The sequence below is a fragment of the Lathyrus oleraceus genome, chromosome 5, assembly GCF_024323335.1.
Source record: "Lathyrus oleraceus cultivar Zhongwan6 chromosome 5, CAAS_Psat_ZW6_1.0, whole genome shotgun sequence".
Taxonomy (NCBI): domain Eukaryota; kingdom Viridiplantae; phylum Streptophyta; class Magnoliopsida; order Fabales; family Fabaceae; genus Lathyrus; species Lathyrus oleraceus.
Genome location: NC_066583.1, coordinates 345,905,460 through 345,923,111, shown reverse-complemented (window position 1 = coordinate 345,923,111; position 17,652 = coordinate 345,905,460). Strand labels below are relative to the sequence as shown.

The following is a 17,652-nucleotide window of genomic DNA, read 5'->3' as shown; positions in this document are numbered from 1 at the left end:
GTACATCATGGGAACCTCTTTGGAAATATGTATATTTTGGTTTGAAAAAAAGGTGTTGTTTGTTAAAATATTGGAGAGATGGGAAAAGAATCATTTTCTTCATTTTTATGTTTGCCAAGACTTTTGAAGTCTCATGCCTACGTACCAACAAAGTGCAATGGAGGATCAAAACCTCTTAGTTCATGGTAAAAATAACAAAGGGAGTTTGTTTTGATTCATTTTTTTAGGGAAAAGACATTTTTTCATTTTAAGGAGAATACCTAACTAGTCACCCACAAGTATGAGAACTTTGCATCATCATGAGAAGGGCTCCAACTTGGATAAGGATCAACAAGTATGCCACTAGCTCCCACATATGGAAAAAAATATCATAAATACTATGGAGATAGGAGAATTATAACTCAACTTGGAAATGACTTATGTATAATACCTTGATAAAAGTTTTCAAAGAAAAAGTGCACAAGGGCACAAAATGGTTTGAATGAGTGCATTTTTTTAGTTTTTTTTGAAATTGGACTAAATATGTTTAAGATGAATTAGCATCTATTAAGAAAAAGGTTTTTTAAATCACTTGATAAAAGTCAAGGTTTATTTTGAAAGATGTTCAAGTTAGAAAGTAAGAAGGTTTTGAAAAGAGGGAGAAGATTTGAAATTTTAAGAAAGGGAGGAGAAGAATAGACTATCCTAAAGCATAAAGTAAAAGCTAGGGAGGAAAGATCTAACCAAGAGATAACAAGCTTTATGTCATAAGTCAAGCAAGAATTCCATCCTTTGGATTAAGCCACAAGAAAGTTAAAATAAGCAAAAAATAATCCATGTGTTAGATGAAACCAAAGTAACCAAGCCAAGTCTTCATAGAGATGTCCAATGTTATAGGTATCATATGAACTTCAAGGTCTTAAATCACAAGTCCCAAAGCAAATATCTAGATCCTAATTCTAAGTCCATAACTCCATAATGATGCCAATGATAGTAACCACAAGTCCATGAGTTAGGAGTAACAAGTTTCTTTTTTATTAGTGTCTTCTTTACGATGATATAAAAGAAAGGTCCAAATGGACAAAGAACAAAATGGTATAATCAGAAACAATATGATATGAAATGCTAAACATAAAATATGAAGTAAATGACATAAAATAAAGGAGTATAAAGTAAATGACTTTGAAATAGAAGTTAATACAAGTTAAGAGTTAGTAAAGAATGTTAGTGAAGATGAAAAGAAGTTTTGGTCATTTTTTGTAGAACACTCAACTATCCACTACAAGCATGAAAATACGAACCTATACATCATTTATAGAAAGACTCCAACTTGGATAAAATCAACAAGTATGCCACTAGCTCTCACAAATGGAAAAGGAGCAACATTTTAATACAATACCATGAGGAATAGGAGACTTACAATCTCACTTATAAAAATTCCATTGCCTTTGGGACAAATTTAGCGCTATGTTAAGCAATCATAATTGGACTTATGTAGAAGTCACAACTATTTGAGGCCGGTCAATAATAATGTTTGTGTTAATACATGCTAGAGAAATGATATGCAAATCATCCTTCTAAAGCCATGCCACACAAGAAAAGAAAAGGGGGAGATGATTAAGCACAAAGGCTAGGAGAATGGTCCATTACTTAAGTCCACACTCCATGATACCTAGGAAGAACTTATGCATCAATCCCAAGTACCTTAAATGATCCTTGATCAATTAGGAAGTAGATTTGAAATTATGAAAGTTCATCAAGCACCAATCCATACATCATGAACAAGATGGACATAAACCATCCAATTATTCAAAGGGAAAAGAAAGAGATGAAGAAGAGAGACACAAGAGAAGTCACACCCAAATTGGATAAAAAATTTGATCAAGTCATAATCAAAATCAATCATTCATTTTGGTGGATTAGGGTTTTCACCCCATCAACACCCAAAATCCATTGAGTTTGATGTGACTTGAAGTCCAAACCATCATGATCCAAGGCCAACAAAAGTTCATAAGGTCACACAAATATAAAATGCAATTAACTGAAATAAAAATGCATCAAAGGTATTTTTAAATGAATTTTAAAATAGAAATAAAAATGGAAAATCAATAAAGTCCTTCAAAACACCAAATAAATGGCCAAGAAAATTATGGAAGGTTGGAAATAAAATAATAAACATATAATAAAATTTCAAGAATTTAAAAATGCAGAAAAGTAATTTTAAACCAATTAAAAAAAGGAGAAAAGGGAAAATTCATGAAAAATAGGAAATCAATGAAATAAAATATGAAAAAGAAAATCAGATGAAGAAAAATAAAACAAAATTTTAGAAATTATTTTAGGATTTTTTGACAAAAAATGAAATCACTTTGAATTTTTAAAGAAAAAGAAATTAAAAATAATGAAAGAAAAAGAATTAAAATCATAAAAAACACGGAGCATTGGATCACGCCTCATTAATTGACGTGACAAATCTAACACTTCAAGGGTTAGGATGCATGGTGGAATACGCTGTAAGCCAAACACATGATCCAGTTTAAATTCAACCAATCAAAGTATATTATTTTGCCAACGTGCCTGATTCAAACTCAGACCACCCGAGGAAAACTCCGGTCTTCTTCTCCGGTGAGCTCTCACCGGAGTTTTATCGTTTGGTAAATTCAAGACACGAGACCACCACCATTGTGATCCTCTTCTCATCCTAAATTCAACCTTATACTCCAAATTCATTTATGTGAACTGAGAAAAGGGAATTTCAAATATGTTTCAGAAATAAGCAAGCCACAAAAATAAATTAAATGATGAACACGATCAATCAACACCAGATAAGTTAGGGGAAAACATCAGAGAGTGAATGACTACATTGTGGTAACTTGTTTGAGTTCAAATGATGCTTAGAACTACCTTGTCTAGATGGTGATCAGAAATTGATGAAGCTCGAGCTGGTTAGAGAACTTTATAAGGTCTCAGAGCTTGGGAATTGTTGCAAAAGTTTCAGAGGATGCCGATGGAGTTAACGGAATCAAGAAATTAGATTGAAACAAGCTGAAACTCAAAACACGACAGTTGAATTTTCTAGAAACATTTCAAGTTGCAGTAGGGGTTTCTTGGCTCTTCAAAGCTTACAAATGAAGGCAATAGCTTCCTCTATTTATAGGGAATGTGTTTGGATCCAAATACGTGTGAAATGATGTTGAATTCGTGTAAAACGAATTTGATCCAAGTGTATGAAAAGTGTTGTAAGACCCCAATTTTGTCCCCAAGATCCCTCATGGCATCATAACATTGCATTTGGCATTGCCTCAAGGATCATTAGCATCTTGGTGCCCCTTGCCTTTGGGTAGGACTCCTTGTGAGTGGTTTGAGATCACCAAGCATGCTTGAAGTGTATATCATTGCTTTTCTTATTTTATTTACTAACCAAAAGCACAAAAATATGTCACTAACATCTTGTGTTTGTAGCTTGAGCAATCACAAGGTCCAAAGCTTCTGGAAGATCATTGGTACAAAGACATGGTCAAGAGGAGATGATAGCAAGCATGGTAATGGTTCCCAAATCTATCATCCATAAAATATGCCTCCCTAGTATCTCAATTCATCATTTTAATCAAAGCAAGTCGAAGGGTTGGAGGTCTTGTTCTTCAAGGAAACCCTAATTCATCTGTGCACCACAATGCCTTGCTCATGAAGCAACCTCAACCCATGGTCAAATATAATCTAGGGAAGTTCTTTAACTCTTAATTTCATGCATATTTGAACTTATTTGAGTGTCCTCAATCATCAATTCATCAAGATATGGGTTGTGGACTTGAGAAGTTGATCAGTCAATTCATCTGACTATTTTGAAATACACTGAGACCTAACTTTTGATGTGTTGGTCAAATGGAGATTATTCCAAAAGAAAAATTGTTCTTAAGGACAATATGAACAACTTTCATGTTCATCAAAAATTGGTTTGAAGCTTGGAAGGCCATATTCCCTTCCAATACATTATAGGTCATTTTGACTGAAACCCTAATTTTGGGTCAACTTCCCAAGGACATAACTCATTCATTTTTTATGATTTTGAGGTGGGATCAAATGAATTGGAAATATTAAGATGTCTACTTCAAATTTTATGTTGAACAAAATTTCAAAATCTCAAAGGAAATACATGTGATAATGCAAGACATTATAGGTCCTTTTGGGTCAAATGCATTAAAAGGCAAAAAAGTCCAACTTCAAGTGCCATAACTCTTTCATAAAAAATCCAAATGATGCAAAATTTAAGTCCATTTTGATTGTCTTGAAAAGATATACAACTTTTATGTTGGATATTTTTCCATTTGAAGCTTGAATCATCAAAATAGAAGGGCTTGAAAGTTGGCCAAATTTGGAAAGCTTGCATTGACATGTTTTGCACCTTGCACTTTAAACTCAAATTTCATAAATTTCCACACTTCAAATGGATTTTTGTCCAACATAACAATTGTTCCTTACATCAAGACCTTTCCAACCATTACTCACATGATCATGTTTGGATTTTTCCATTGGGACTTTCGAAGAGATGAATGTTTAGGTACAAATGAGGAATTCACTTGAAATCTTGGTACATAAGCAATTTCCTTGCAAGTCACACGTCCAATTTCATTTGGCTGATGCTCAGAATTCATTTGGCATTGTTTTTGGGCCTCGTGCATGATCATGCAAGCCCATGCAATGAAGCTTCACATGCCATGCACACGGATTGATCACATTCTCCTTGCCACTTCCTCTATAAATAGAGACCTCATTCCATTCATTTCACACACTTGATTCAACCTGAAATGCTGCAGAATTCTCTCCATAGCCATCACTAAAGAAGCAACTTCATTTTTTCTCAAATTTTTCAGATCTAAAATTCAACTTCATCTGGTTGAATTCTTAGATCTAATGCTTCTAAACCTTCATCATTCATCTTATTGAACTTCTGTTTTAGCAAAGCAAGCAAGGCATCGAGCTCAAGCTACCAGAATTCAAGCTTACATTCCAACTGGTATTTTCTTCGATTCTCATCATCCACGGACCTTTTTACTTGGATCTAATGTTTTCTGAAGTCCTCACTTGAGAGGCAGGCTAGTGGTAGCTTCAATTTTGCTTTTCCTTGATATGCATCTTGCATACCTGAATCTTCCACCTCAGATTTCTCCATTTATAGGAATCTTGAGTGTGATTCAAGGTTACAGGGGTGATGTACATCACCCCAGCTTCATTTTGGTATAAGGATCGTGCATTTTCATTAAGGTTTAAAGACCTGCAAAATTGGCCAGAATCTGCAGACTCACCGGAGAAGAAGGTGGCTCCGGTGGCCGCCTGTTTCCAGTTTGAATCCTGGCTGTGTGATCTTTTTCCCAGATCGAATCCTGACCATTGCTTGTTATGACTTTTATTTCTTTCCCATGTGATTGCATTGACTTTGGTGTTCCATGAGCGCGCGCCTCTGGATCCTTGGATCTACCAGCTCAATTAATGAGCTCAGATCCAAGGGCTCTCGTTTTTTCCAATTTCTATTTTCTGTTTTAATTCCATTTTATTTTCTTAAATTCCATTTTATTTCAAAAATCAATATCTTTTTCATTTTTAATCCAAAAATTATGGGACCAATTGCATTATTTCCCAAATAATTTCTAGTTTCTATTTCTGATTTTTAATATTTTTTATTTTCTCATTTGATATTTTTTGTGATTTTCTCTTTTCTGGTTATTTTTAATTCATTTTAAATAGTTTTTGATATTCAAAAAATACAAAAATATTTTCGTAACCTATTTGAATGATGATGGATCTATAAAAAATATTCTCATCAATTTTTAAATTGATTTGAGATTTATTTGAGATTTTAGTTCAATTAGGTTATTTTTATTCATTTTTAATTGATTAAAAATAGTTTCTGACTTTTAAAAATGCTGAATTTTTTTGTCAAACTTTGTTTGACCTTGTTGAACTTGGGATAAATTACTTGGACCTTTCAAGGTTGATTTGAAGTAATTTTGAAGTTTGACCTTTCCATTATTTTAATTCAAGTTTATTTTAAATATTAAAAAAAAATGCCAAAAATATTTTATTTATTTCTTAACTTCCAATCTTCATCTCACTTCTGTTTTTGATTGTTTGACCTTGACTTTCAATGTTATTGGTCAACATATGAGGATTGGTACATGTCATTTCATTTAATGCTCTTTAATTTTTCCATTTTCATTTCTCTTATCCATCTTCTCCTTCTTCCTCTTCTACTTCTTTTCTTCTTGATCAATGAGTTGAAGGTTGATAAGTTAGCATTGATTAGGAAGATTTAACCTTCTTTGATTCAAATCTAATTCATCTTGATCAATTGATCAAGTGAATGACTTTGCATTAAGGATAGGTTGTTTTCTAAATCATGCAAAAGGCTTAAACCAATACAAGATCACTTCTCATTTTCTTTTTGGCATGGCAAGTTGTTGGGACTTGGTTCACTAATCAAGACTCCTAACTTGTGTTGTTGCCTATATTATTATTGACCGGCCTCAGATAGTTGTGACTTCTACATAAGTCCAATTACGATTGCTTAACATAGCGCTAAATTTGCCTTATGGTACACTAACTACTAACACTAACTATTGACAATTAACATTTACTTTATGCAATTTACTATTCTTGCACATATTATCCATTTGCTTTTCTCTTTGCTCACTTGAGCACATGTTTATGTTAATGCCATTTGCCTTTTGCTCACTTGAGCACATAATTGTGTATATATTATTGTGCTTGTGTTTTTGTTTTGATTGTTGTGGACCAAATGCAAAGAAATGGACTTAGTTTCTAGGACTTTCCCTATGCAAAGAAATGGAGAATTGGACTTAGATTCTAAGACCTTCCTTATGCAAGATTGGAGTAAAAGGATCTTAATGATGAAGATGGATTGGAAGAACCAAATCTCTAAAATCACTCTTGTTCATTCTTGTTTTACTTCATGGAACTTTTGATGTGTGTGCTTTTGTGCTAGGGGATTCTTTGAGCTTAATTGGAGGACCATTGCCATGTTCATCCAAGTGGAAGATACAAGATACATTGAGGATCTCTTATGAGACTTGTTTGATTGCTTATTCTTTGTGCTTGCTTATTCCAAAGGATGGGAGCTACTTGGATCATCAATATGATCTCAAGAGAGGAACTCCATTGTGGTTTTGATTCTTCATCCCTTCTCTTTTTGTTTTACTTAGGAATTAGCCCTTCTTCTTCTTCTCCCCACTCTAACCCAAGCCAAAACTCTTTGTGCAAACATTTAACCATTGTTTTTTTTTTAAAAAACATTAGAAACCTAAGCCTTATGCTTTTGATTTTCAAACTTTCTTTTCATAAGACTTATTTTTGAATTGAACTTTTAAGTCAACTTTGACCATTTTTGTATATACTTCTAATTGGTAAATATAACCCATTCAAATGTCTTTTGTGGTTCCAATGGCCACTTTCTTAATCAAAAATCTTTCATAACCTTTAGCTATTAGGTTTGAGTTATCCTTGTGGAAGATGTAATACTCACCTATATCCTTAGTGATGGACAATGAGTCTTCCATGCTTATTACAGGGTTAACCCCTCACTAGCATGTTGAAGCTATCCTCACATGGTGGATTTGTGGTTTGGTTGAGTTTTCTCCCTTTGATAACAAAAGACCTTAAGGCTTTTGGACCAATCAATTCACCAACTTGTTTTGAGATTTTTACCCCGAACTACGAGGTTTTGATCCTAATCTTTTTATAAGATGGTACGTAGGCAATGGGTTATCCATCTAAACACAAAATGTAAATAAACTTGGATATTCTCTTATCATCTCTTCAATCATGTTTGCACAAACAAATTTTTCACAAAACAACAACCTTCACAAGTATGAAAAGGGCTCCCTAGGAGTACCTAGGATGTTTTGGGTGCCTAACACCTTCCCATTGTATAACCAACCCCCTTACCCAGATCTCTGTTTCTTTACTAGTTTTTGTTAAAACTATTAGGTTTTTGATCGCTTTCTAACCATTCCTTTGGATAAATAGAAGTGCGGTGGCGACTCGACTTGTATTATTTACCTTGGATTTAGTCAATATCTCTAATGGTAACGAATACCCCGCTACAAGTGTGATTTGAAACTCATCAAAACTCAGCCAAATGATTCGTTTTAATTGTCAATTAACTTCTGGAGACTTGTTAAAACATGTTTAGGACCAAAACGCTTGCTAATTTAGCTTAGAATTGAGATTAGTCATGATCAGAATTCGGGCAATGGTGATTTCTTCAGTTCCAAGTCACCATGTTCAACTCAATGGGGCATCCTACTCAAGAGGCTTTTTGATCCCATTCTTTTTGCAATATGTTAAAATCATGGCCAAGATTATAATGTGTCAAGAAAGGTTGCATTTGGAGGTTTGAGCACAAAGTTATGGCTTGTTGAAGTTGGCATGAAAAACGGGTTATGTAACTTAGAAAAATTTGAGTACGTTTGCCCTCAATTCTAAATCTAGAATTGAGATGTTTTTATTAACACGTTGCAAAGTCAATACAAGAGAACAAATGATCACCACCAATCAACCCCTAGAGTTGTTGCAGATCCTATTCTATTCTCTCGTCTTGATTCGAGTTGAACCAAGTCCTTCAAGCGCTTCGAACAAACCTCTGATTACCGCTACCTTATTGTAAGAACACCACGTTCTCCAAAACTTAAGCTCGGATGATTTCGAACATAAGTCACTTGAACCCTAAGCTTTCTTAACAATCCTCGGGTTACCACTACTTGTTTGACCGAACCTTCCGTTCTTCAAACTTTTCACTCGGCTGAATCTGCGAAGCAAAGGTTAGTGCAAAACCCCCAAATTCTTGGAGGACAAAATCTTAATGGTTTTATTCAAGAAAAACCCACACAAAGTCTCAACCCAAACTAAGATAATGCAATCTTATTTGAACATTATCACAATAACAATGCACAATGCTTAACAAAGATTATTATGTGTGATTATTGAGAAATGCAATGAAGAATGAAGATGATGAGTACTTTGGTATATATCTTTCACTTTTCTTGTTTTTTTGAAGAAAAGAAACATGAATATTTATATGATGCATTGACCAAATAACTAACATAACATAAATATTTTGCAAAGGTACACAACAGAAAATTAAGTAAAACAGGCGATGAGTCGACTCAAACATAGTTTATTTCAGAGTTGAGTCGACCTATGACTCAGCCTGTTCGATTCCGTGGCTACATGGTTCATATGAAAGTGGGCAATGAGTCTACGTAAGGAGTGGATGAGTCGACTCATTCAGGTTTCCCAGGATTGAGTCGACCTGTGACTCGACCTGTTCGGACCCGAAGGTTTTGCTTCAAGTCATGAGTCGACTCACAGTACTTAAACTCCCAAAAATGAGTTTTGAGATGTAATTGGACCAATTTAACCGATCTCCTATGAACCTAGAATATTTACTATGATTAAGTGCACGATTCACATCTATGATATGCTCCTATATGCTTGGACACACTGAACCTACATTTTGAACATGTTAGAGGACGAATGAATTCTATGTTATGATGATACTGTCCAAAGACACGTTGTGGAAGATTAGAAAGGTTTGACATCATTAAAATAAGGACTAGGCGTATTTCCCCTCATATACGCCCCCTTTTTTATGATGGCAAACCATGGCACAAACGCGTAATTTGATGGACATCCTCCCCCTGATTTTATGCATGCCTTCAAAAATTCTGCTATTATCCATCTGCTAAATCAACTGTTTTGTTTGTTTCCATTGCTTCTCCCCCTTTGAAAACATAAAAAAGAAACAATGAAATAGTCAACATGAAGTAAAGATATTCAGAATCACTTAGTCAGCGACTTTGTAACATATATTCATCAACAACCATGCACATAACATGAAGTCAATGGAAGAAGTATAGGCATAAATACCCCATGGAGTAAAACACAATAAGTAAATAAGATTACAATAAGTGTTCAACAGAAACTTTAAGACAAATAAGTAAATAGAATAACATGCACACATAGGAAAATAGGAATGTGTTGAATTAAACAATCATCTAAGGTCGTCGTCCACGGAACGGGCCATGTCTGCCTCTATAACCGGAAGGTGGACGCGAAACTTTGTCTTCTTCATAGAGGCTGGTTAATTCAATGACTTTCGTGTTAAGTGTGTTTACGGATCCTGCGAGAACGCGATTAAAGCCATCAATCCTTTGTAGGATGGTGGAGGAAAAGGAGTTGTTGTCACTGTGGGTTTGGATTTGACTCCTTAGGTCCGCATACTGTTCCTCTTGGATGGAAGCAAAAGATGCAAAGTTGTCACCTTGAATCTGAAGTTGGTCCTGCAAGGCCGTGAACTTCTCCTCTTGAGGTGTAGCAAAAATTTGCTGCTGGACTTGCATGTTTCTCAACATATCCATCACTTCAGAATTTTTGGGGTTAAGAAGAGGGTGTAAGCATATAGGATGAATGATTGTTGGTCCATTCGGTGTGTTTCCATTCTCCCTAGCCTTGATTATTGAATGGATGTTGTCCAGGAGTAGGACCAAGCCAATCACCATGTTCAGTGACTTGATGATCGTGCTCCATAGGTTGAGAGTTTTCTTCATTATTTTCTTCCTCGTCTTCACCATCTTCATCCTCCTTCTCCTCCTCCTCATCATCATCATCATCACCGTCATCATCATATTCTTCCATAGGCCAAGCATTAGTACCTGGAACTGGTTTACGGGTCTTGTATAGTCACGCGGTGTGATCCTAAGTGTATCCCATCAAACTCAAAGTTTTCTGACAAAATTCTTGATTTATAGTTATGGATTTGTATGGAATTCCTTGAGCTGAAACATTTTCTCTATTTGAATAAATGAGGGATAATAGAGAGCAATGCCTCTACCAGACTCTTTTAGAGCAAAGATCCTACTTGCAACGTAGTGCGGCCAATTTACCTTTATTTTGTGTTTCAGCATATAAACCAGGTGTACTTTGGCCTCATCCACTCTGGAGTAACCACCTTGTTTAGGAAGCAGAATATGCGTCACAATCCAGTGTAAAATCCTGTCAAGAGGCTTCAACTGACCCGTAGTCACATTGGTAAGGAATAAAGTGTTCTAAACAACATCTGGAGAAAATGGTTTCCTCAACATTTGGTTTAAGGCATTCCTAAACTCGTAGTCTGGAGCATACATAATATCGATAATCTTTAGGTCATTTAGAGACGATAGTGGAGATATATCAAATAGAGATTTCCACACGTCATCATTCACTTCACTAACATTATTACCAATATTGCATGCAAACTTAAAACCCTCAAATTTTTCATCCACTCCGGTATAAAATAATTTGACTAAATCCTCATTATACTCAGTGATACAGTTTAAGAACAAATAAATTCCTTGAAAACTTATACGTTCAACAATGTTTGGAATGTGCATGCGTCCAGACACTAACGGTGAGTAAACATACTACTTTATATCTGTTCTATTTTTGAACTTCTTTTCATAGGTTTCAGCAAGATCATCAGAGAGTAAGGATAAAGCGGTTACTGGAACATTCAATCGAGATGGTGCATTCCCAGTGTGAGAAGAGGGTTCTCTAGCAGATCTTTTTCCAGATGCTCTTGAAGCCATTTGAGTGTTGTTGGTAAGGAGATCTTAGGGTTTTTGTGTGGAAGAGAGTGATAGAGAGAGGAAGAAGATCAAGTGACCAACTGAATTAATTATGCAGAAAAAAAAGGATTCTTGATAACTGAGTCAACCAAATTAAGAGACATATGTGTTGTATCCAACAACGAAGAGTCGACTCATGGGTCGACTTAGTGGGACCCGAATTTAATGCAATCTCTGTATTGGGCAGCGAAGAGTCGACTCACATGTGTGATGAGTCGACACACTGATGTTTGAAATCCCAAAAGATTAGATCCTGTGTAACGATGAGTCGATACATGGGTCGACCTACTGGGACCCGAGGAAAATACTGGGATTAAGTTCTTAGTGATGGGTCGACACATGGGTCGAGCTGTTGGGACCCGAGGAAAATACAGGGATTGATGAGTTGACTCATAGGTCGACCTGTTGGGACCCGAGGGAAATACAGGAATTGATGAGTCGACTCACAGGTCGACCTGTTGCGACCCGACTTAGTAGTTAGATGATATGAGGTTCAAAAGAATTTTCTCAACGCTGAATGCATGTTAAGTAAGATACCTAAGCAAGTACAAGCATAATTCAAGCAAATAAATGGATCACATATAGTTCAAACCAATCAACATGAATGTCAAAACTTAACAAGTATATATACATACATAGTTGATCAATATAGGTCAAATGGATAGGAACGACATTAGCTCCAATGGTGATAGACGACAAGTGCCCTCACATAGCCCGTACTTATAAATCAAGGAATGGACATGCATGATATATATATATATATATATATATATATATATATATATATATATATATATATATATATATATATATATATATATATATATATATATATATATATATATATATATATATATATATATATATATATATATATATATATATATATATATATTTAAACGTGGTCCGAGATATCGAGAACACCAAGTTCCCTACGGATGTGGAAGAAGGGCTATGTCGGAAGTGGTTTTGTGAAAATATCGGCAAGTTGATTTTTGCTATCAACATGCTCGAAGACAACATCACCTTTCTCAACATGATCCCTAAGGAAGTGATGCCAAATTTCGATATGTTTAGTGTGCGAATGTAATATAGGATTTTTGGTTAAATTGATGGCGCTTGTGTTGTCACAAAAAATGGGAATACGTTCAAGTTGAAAATCAAAGTCGAGTAATTGTTATTTGAGCCACAAAATTTGAGCGCAACAATTACCCGCAACAACGTATTTCGCCTCGGCGGTTGACAAAGCAACTGAAACTTGCGTTTTGCTATGCCAACTTACCAAGGAATTTGAATAAAAATGACAAGTGCCACTGGTGTTTTTCCTATCCGGTTTGCAACCGGTAAAGTCGGAATCGGAGTAACCAACCAAAGAGAAATCACTTCCCTTAGAGAACTAAAGCCCATACTTTGAAGTACCACAAAGGTATCCAAGTATGCGCTTGAAGGCTTTTAAATGTGATTTTTTGGCACACATACATACACTAAACATAATGTCTGTCCGAGATGCGGTAAGATAGAGGAGAGATACGATCATACCTCTATACCTTTTTATATCTACGACCTTACCATTTTCATCCCGATCCATATTAACAATAATATGCATTAGAGTGTCGATTACTTTGGAGTTTGCCATATCGAAGCGTTTAAGTAGCTCATTACAATACTTTGTTTGGCTCACAAAAGTTCCTTCTTCAAGTTGCTTGATTTGAAGTTCGAGGAAGTAATTCAGCTCCCCCATCACGCTCATTTTGAATTCTCCCTGAATCAACTTAGAGAACTCCTTGACAAAATTAATGTTAGTAGATCCAAAAATAATGTCATCTACATAGACTTGAACTAAAATGAAGTGTTTTCCTTGACGCCTAATAAAAAGGGTAGTATCAACCTTCCCTCTTGAGAATCCTTGGTCTATTAGAAATTTGCTAAGATGCTCATACCATGCCCTAGGGGCTTGTTTGAGACCGTACAAAGCCCTCTTGAGCTTATAAACATAGTTGGGATACTCATGGTTTTCAAAGCCGGGAGGTTGAGATACATAGACCTCTTCATTAATGTGACCATTAAGGAAAGCACTCTTAACATCCATTTGAAATAATTTGAAATATTGAGAACAAGCATAGGCAAGCAAAAGGCGTATAGCCTCGAGTCGGGCAACCGAAGCATAACTTTTCTCATAGTCTATGCCTTCCTCTTAGTTATACCCTTGAGCAACAAGGTGAGCCTTATTGTGAGTTATGACTCCGTTTTCATCTAACTTGTTCCTAAACACCCATTTAGTGCCGATTACTCGATGGTCTCGCAGAGGGGGAATAAGATCCCACACCTCATTTCTTTTGAATTGATTAAGTTCCTCTTGCATATCTAGAAACCAATGTTCATTGAGTAATGTGTCTTCGGAGTTTTTAGGCTTATTTTGAGAGACGAAAGCGAAATGATAACAAAAGTTACTTATATTTGACTGTGTGGTAACTCCCTTTGAGATATCTCCTAGAATATTCTCAATGGGATGATCCTTAGAAGATTTCCATTCCAAAGGAAGATCATTGTTATTTATGTAATGATCCTCCTCTTTCTTTTCGGAATTAAGATACGGCTCCTCCTCAGCTTTTTCCAGATGGGGTTCAACACGATTTTCTTCTTGATCTTTTATTATATCTTCCGAAGGGACACTTGCACCATCAACAATACTACCTTATCCAACAATTTTCAGATAAGATTCATCAAAGGAAACATGCACGAATTCTTCAATAATAAGTAACCTTTTGTTGTATACTCTATATGCTTTACTAGATTGAGAGTATCCGAGAAAGATACCTTCATCATCTTTTGAGTCAAATTTACCAAGGTTTTCTTTACCATTGTTTAATACAAAGCACTTACGACCGAAGATACGAAGATGTGAAACATATTAGGCTTCTTTCCCTTTAGCAATTCATAAGGGATTTTGTTTAGAATAGGACGAATGAGTATCCTATTTAATATATAGCAAGCCGTGTTTATGGCATCGGCCCAAAAATATTTAGGAAGGCTATTTTCATTGATCATAGTCCTTCCAATCTCTTGTAAAATTCGGTTTTTACGTTCCATAATTCCATTTTGTTGTGGAGTTCTTGGAGCAGAAAAATTATGATCAATGCCGTTTGTTTCACAAAATTGCTAAAAGATGTAGTTTTCAAATTCACCTTCGTGATCACTTCGAATAGTAACTATGCTAGTGTTAATTTGTTTTGAGACATCTTAGAAAACTTTTCAAAAGTAGAAAAAGTGTCACTTTTACTTGCTAAGAAGATAGTCCAATAAAATCTAGAGTAGTCATCTACTATAACAAAACCATAGTAGTTTCCACCTAGACTTTTAATTCTAGATGGCCCAAAGAGGTCCATATAGATAAGTTCAAGGGGTCTCGTTGTGGAAACAATATTTTTAGATTTAAACGAGATCCTTGTTTGCTTTCCCATTTGGCACGCATCACATAAGTGATCTTTTGAAAATTTGATTTTGGGAAGACCAACTACTAGATCTTTTGAGACAACTTTATTTAGAAAGTCAAAGTTGACATGCACTAGTCGCCTATGCCAAAGCCACGAGTCTTCACTCATGGAGACGAGACATTTAGCGCTTGTCGAGGATACTTCATTCAAGTTAAGCATGTATACATTATTTTCCCTCCAGCCCTTAAGCACATCATTCTTATTATCATTATGTTCAATCATGCAACAATCTTTTGAAAACGAGACTTTATACCCTTTGTCACATAATTGGCTAATACTAATGAGATTGTGCTTAAGGCCTTTAACTAAAAGGACGCCTGAGATAGTAATAGAGGAGGGATTACCTACACTACCTTTTCCGAGTATAGCTCCCTTGTTATTGTCACCGTAGGTTACAAACCCTTTCTTCTTAGCCACAAAGTCAAAGAATAAGGAAGAGTCACCCATCATGTATCTTAAGCATCCACTATCGAGAACCCATGTTCTCTCCGTATCCTCAAGACATTCCACCTACAAATTTAAACATGGAATAAGGTACCCAATTTTCATTGGATCCTAGTGTGTGAGTGAAACTTTGGTTGCATTTGGGCAACCATTAAAAAATACCTTTAGGAACTAAAAATATCCTAAATTGACATTTAGCAATAGTATGTCCCTTTTTGCAACAATATAGACAATTTAAGTTCGGATGAGAGTTGCTTTTGCTAACTTGATCCTTTACCACATAAGTGTATTTTTTATAAGGATTATTCATGTTACTTCTATGATTGATCAATAGCAAAGGTAACTTTAGGTTGTAAAGCCTTGTCTAATTTAGCCTGGAGAGTTCTAACCTCTCTTTGCCAAATGTGACAAGTTTCACATATAGACCATCTAAACCAAAATCCCTTATCGTCTTCCGTTTTGCCTTTAGTAGCCTCTATCATATATTTCTTAAGAGTTTCTAATTCCTTTTTGGAATCAGAAATCTTCTTTTTTAAATGATTGAAAATTTTCTTATTTGAGGCCAAGCATTTAAAAGCTTCCTTGGCCTTGTTGTGCAGAGTACTAAAGGCATTTTGCAAATCAGCATAAGACATTTTATTAGTATGATCATATTTGGAATGACTTATATTCTTTTTCTTCTTTTGATGAGCCGTAAGACAAAGATTGACAATTTCTTCTTCATCACTTGAGTTGTCATCGCTTGAGGGATCGCTATCGCTTTCACATGCTATGTATGCGCTTTTAGGTTTGTTAGGTTTGTTATGGCGTTTATCTTTTCCTTTGTCTTTCTTCAATAAGAGACAACCCGACTTATAATTATCGGCTTTTCCATAATTAAAGCATGATTCTTTTGACTTGGTTGTCTTACCTTCCTCTCGATTCGGGAATTTTGATTGTCTTCTATAGTTGACAAGATTTTTGTCCGAATGTTGGACTTCATTTTTTCTAAGGTATCGGTTGTACCTCATAACGAACAGCCCCGCGTCTTCATTTGAATCTTTGTCATCATCACTTGACTCACTCTCACACGCATCATTGGTTGATGACTTATATCTTGAAACCTTTAAAGCGATAGACTTCCTTTCGGTGTTCTTGTCTTTCTCCTTCTTCTCATTCTTTTGGTTCTTCTCATGTTTCTCAAGCTCTTGAAGCTTGCCAAACAATGTTGTCATGTCCAATGTTCTTAGATCATTGGCTTCATTGATCGCAGTGACTTTTGGTAGTCGATCCCTATTAAGACATCTTAAGATTTTATTAGAAGCAACATTATTAAGGGTATTTCTACCAAGAGCATTTAATCGATTGATTAGATGAGAAAATCTCTTTTGCATATCGGCAACAGTTTCACCATCTTCCATATGAAAAAGGTCAAATTCTTGAGTTAAGGTGTTGATTCTAGCTAGTTTGACATCATTGGTTCCCTCATGGGTAATTTGCAATGAGTCCCACATAGCTTTAGCACTAGTACAATGGGAAACCCTATAATACTCATCAACACCTTAAGCGACAATGAGCATATTTCTGGATTTCCAATCATAGCTATACTTTTTCTCATCTTCTTCTTTCCATTGTGCTTCAGGTTTAGGTATAACAAAACCATTTGCATTGGTCATGGTTATTTCCATAAGACCATCTTGGATGACTTTCCATACTTTCCTATCAATGGAGTTGATATGGATACGCATACAATATTTCCAATAACTATAGTTTTCACCCGTAAAAATAGGCGCCCTATTGTACGCCCCTTTAGGATTGTTACTCATTTTCTAAAAACTTATATGCGAAACACTAGATGAACTGGCGCTCGTGATACCACTTGTTAGACGATAGTACCGATCTAGAAGGGGGTTTGAATAGATCAGTTTTGAAATTTAGCGCTTTTTAAAAATGTTTTTAACAGTTGCAGAAGCATCCTAGATTGTAATCGTCTAAATGATCTGTTAATTAGAAAGATCGGATATGCATGAAATCGAATGGACTTACTTAAGATAGAGATTATCAACCACTATCTAAAT

General features: G+C 35.4%; 1 protein-coding gene across 1 annotated transcript; it reads right to left on the bottom strand.

Annotated features, from left to right (window-relative positions):
• Positions 1-10,049: 10,049 nt before the first annotated feature.
• Positions 10,050-10,689, bottom strand: LOC127080593 (uncharacterized). The gene is made up of 2 exons (XM_051020908.1): positions 10,503-10,689; positions 10,050-10,414 (listed from the first exon to the last, which is right to left on the bottom strand). The coding sequence occupies exons 1-2, from the start codon at positions 10,687-10,689 to the stop codon at positions 10,050-10,052; spliced, it is 552 nt and encodes a 183-aa protein (XP_050876865.1).
• Between the last annotated feature and the right edge of the window lie 6,963 nt (positions 10,690-17,652).

Excerpts from the sequence above, each read along its gene's own strand:
- LOC127080593 (XM_051020908.1), bottom strand. The coding sequence starts at position 10,689 with ATGGAAGAATATGATGATGACGGTGATGATGATGATGATGAGGAGGAG. Across the intron at positions 10,415-10,502 it reads ACATCCATTCAATAATCAAG|TGATGGATATGTTGAGAAAC; the intron begins GCTAGGGAGAAT and ends AAAATTCTGAAG.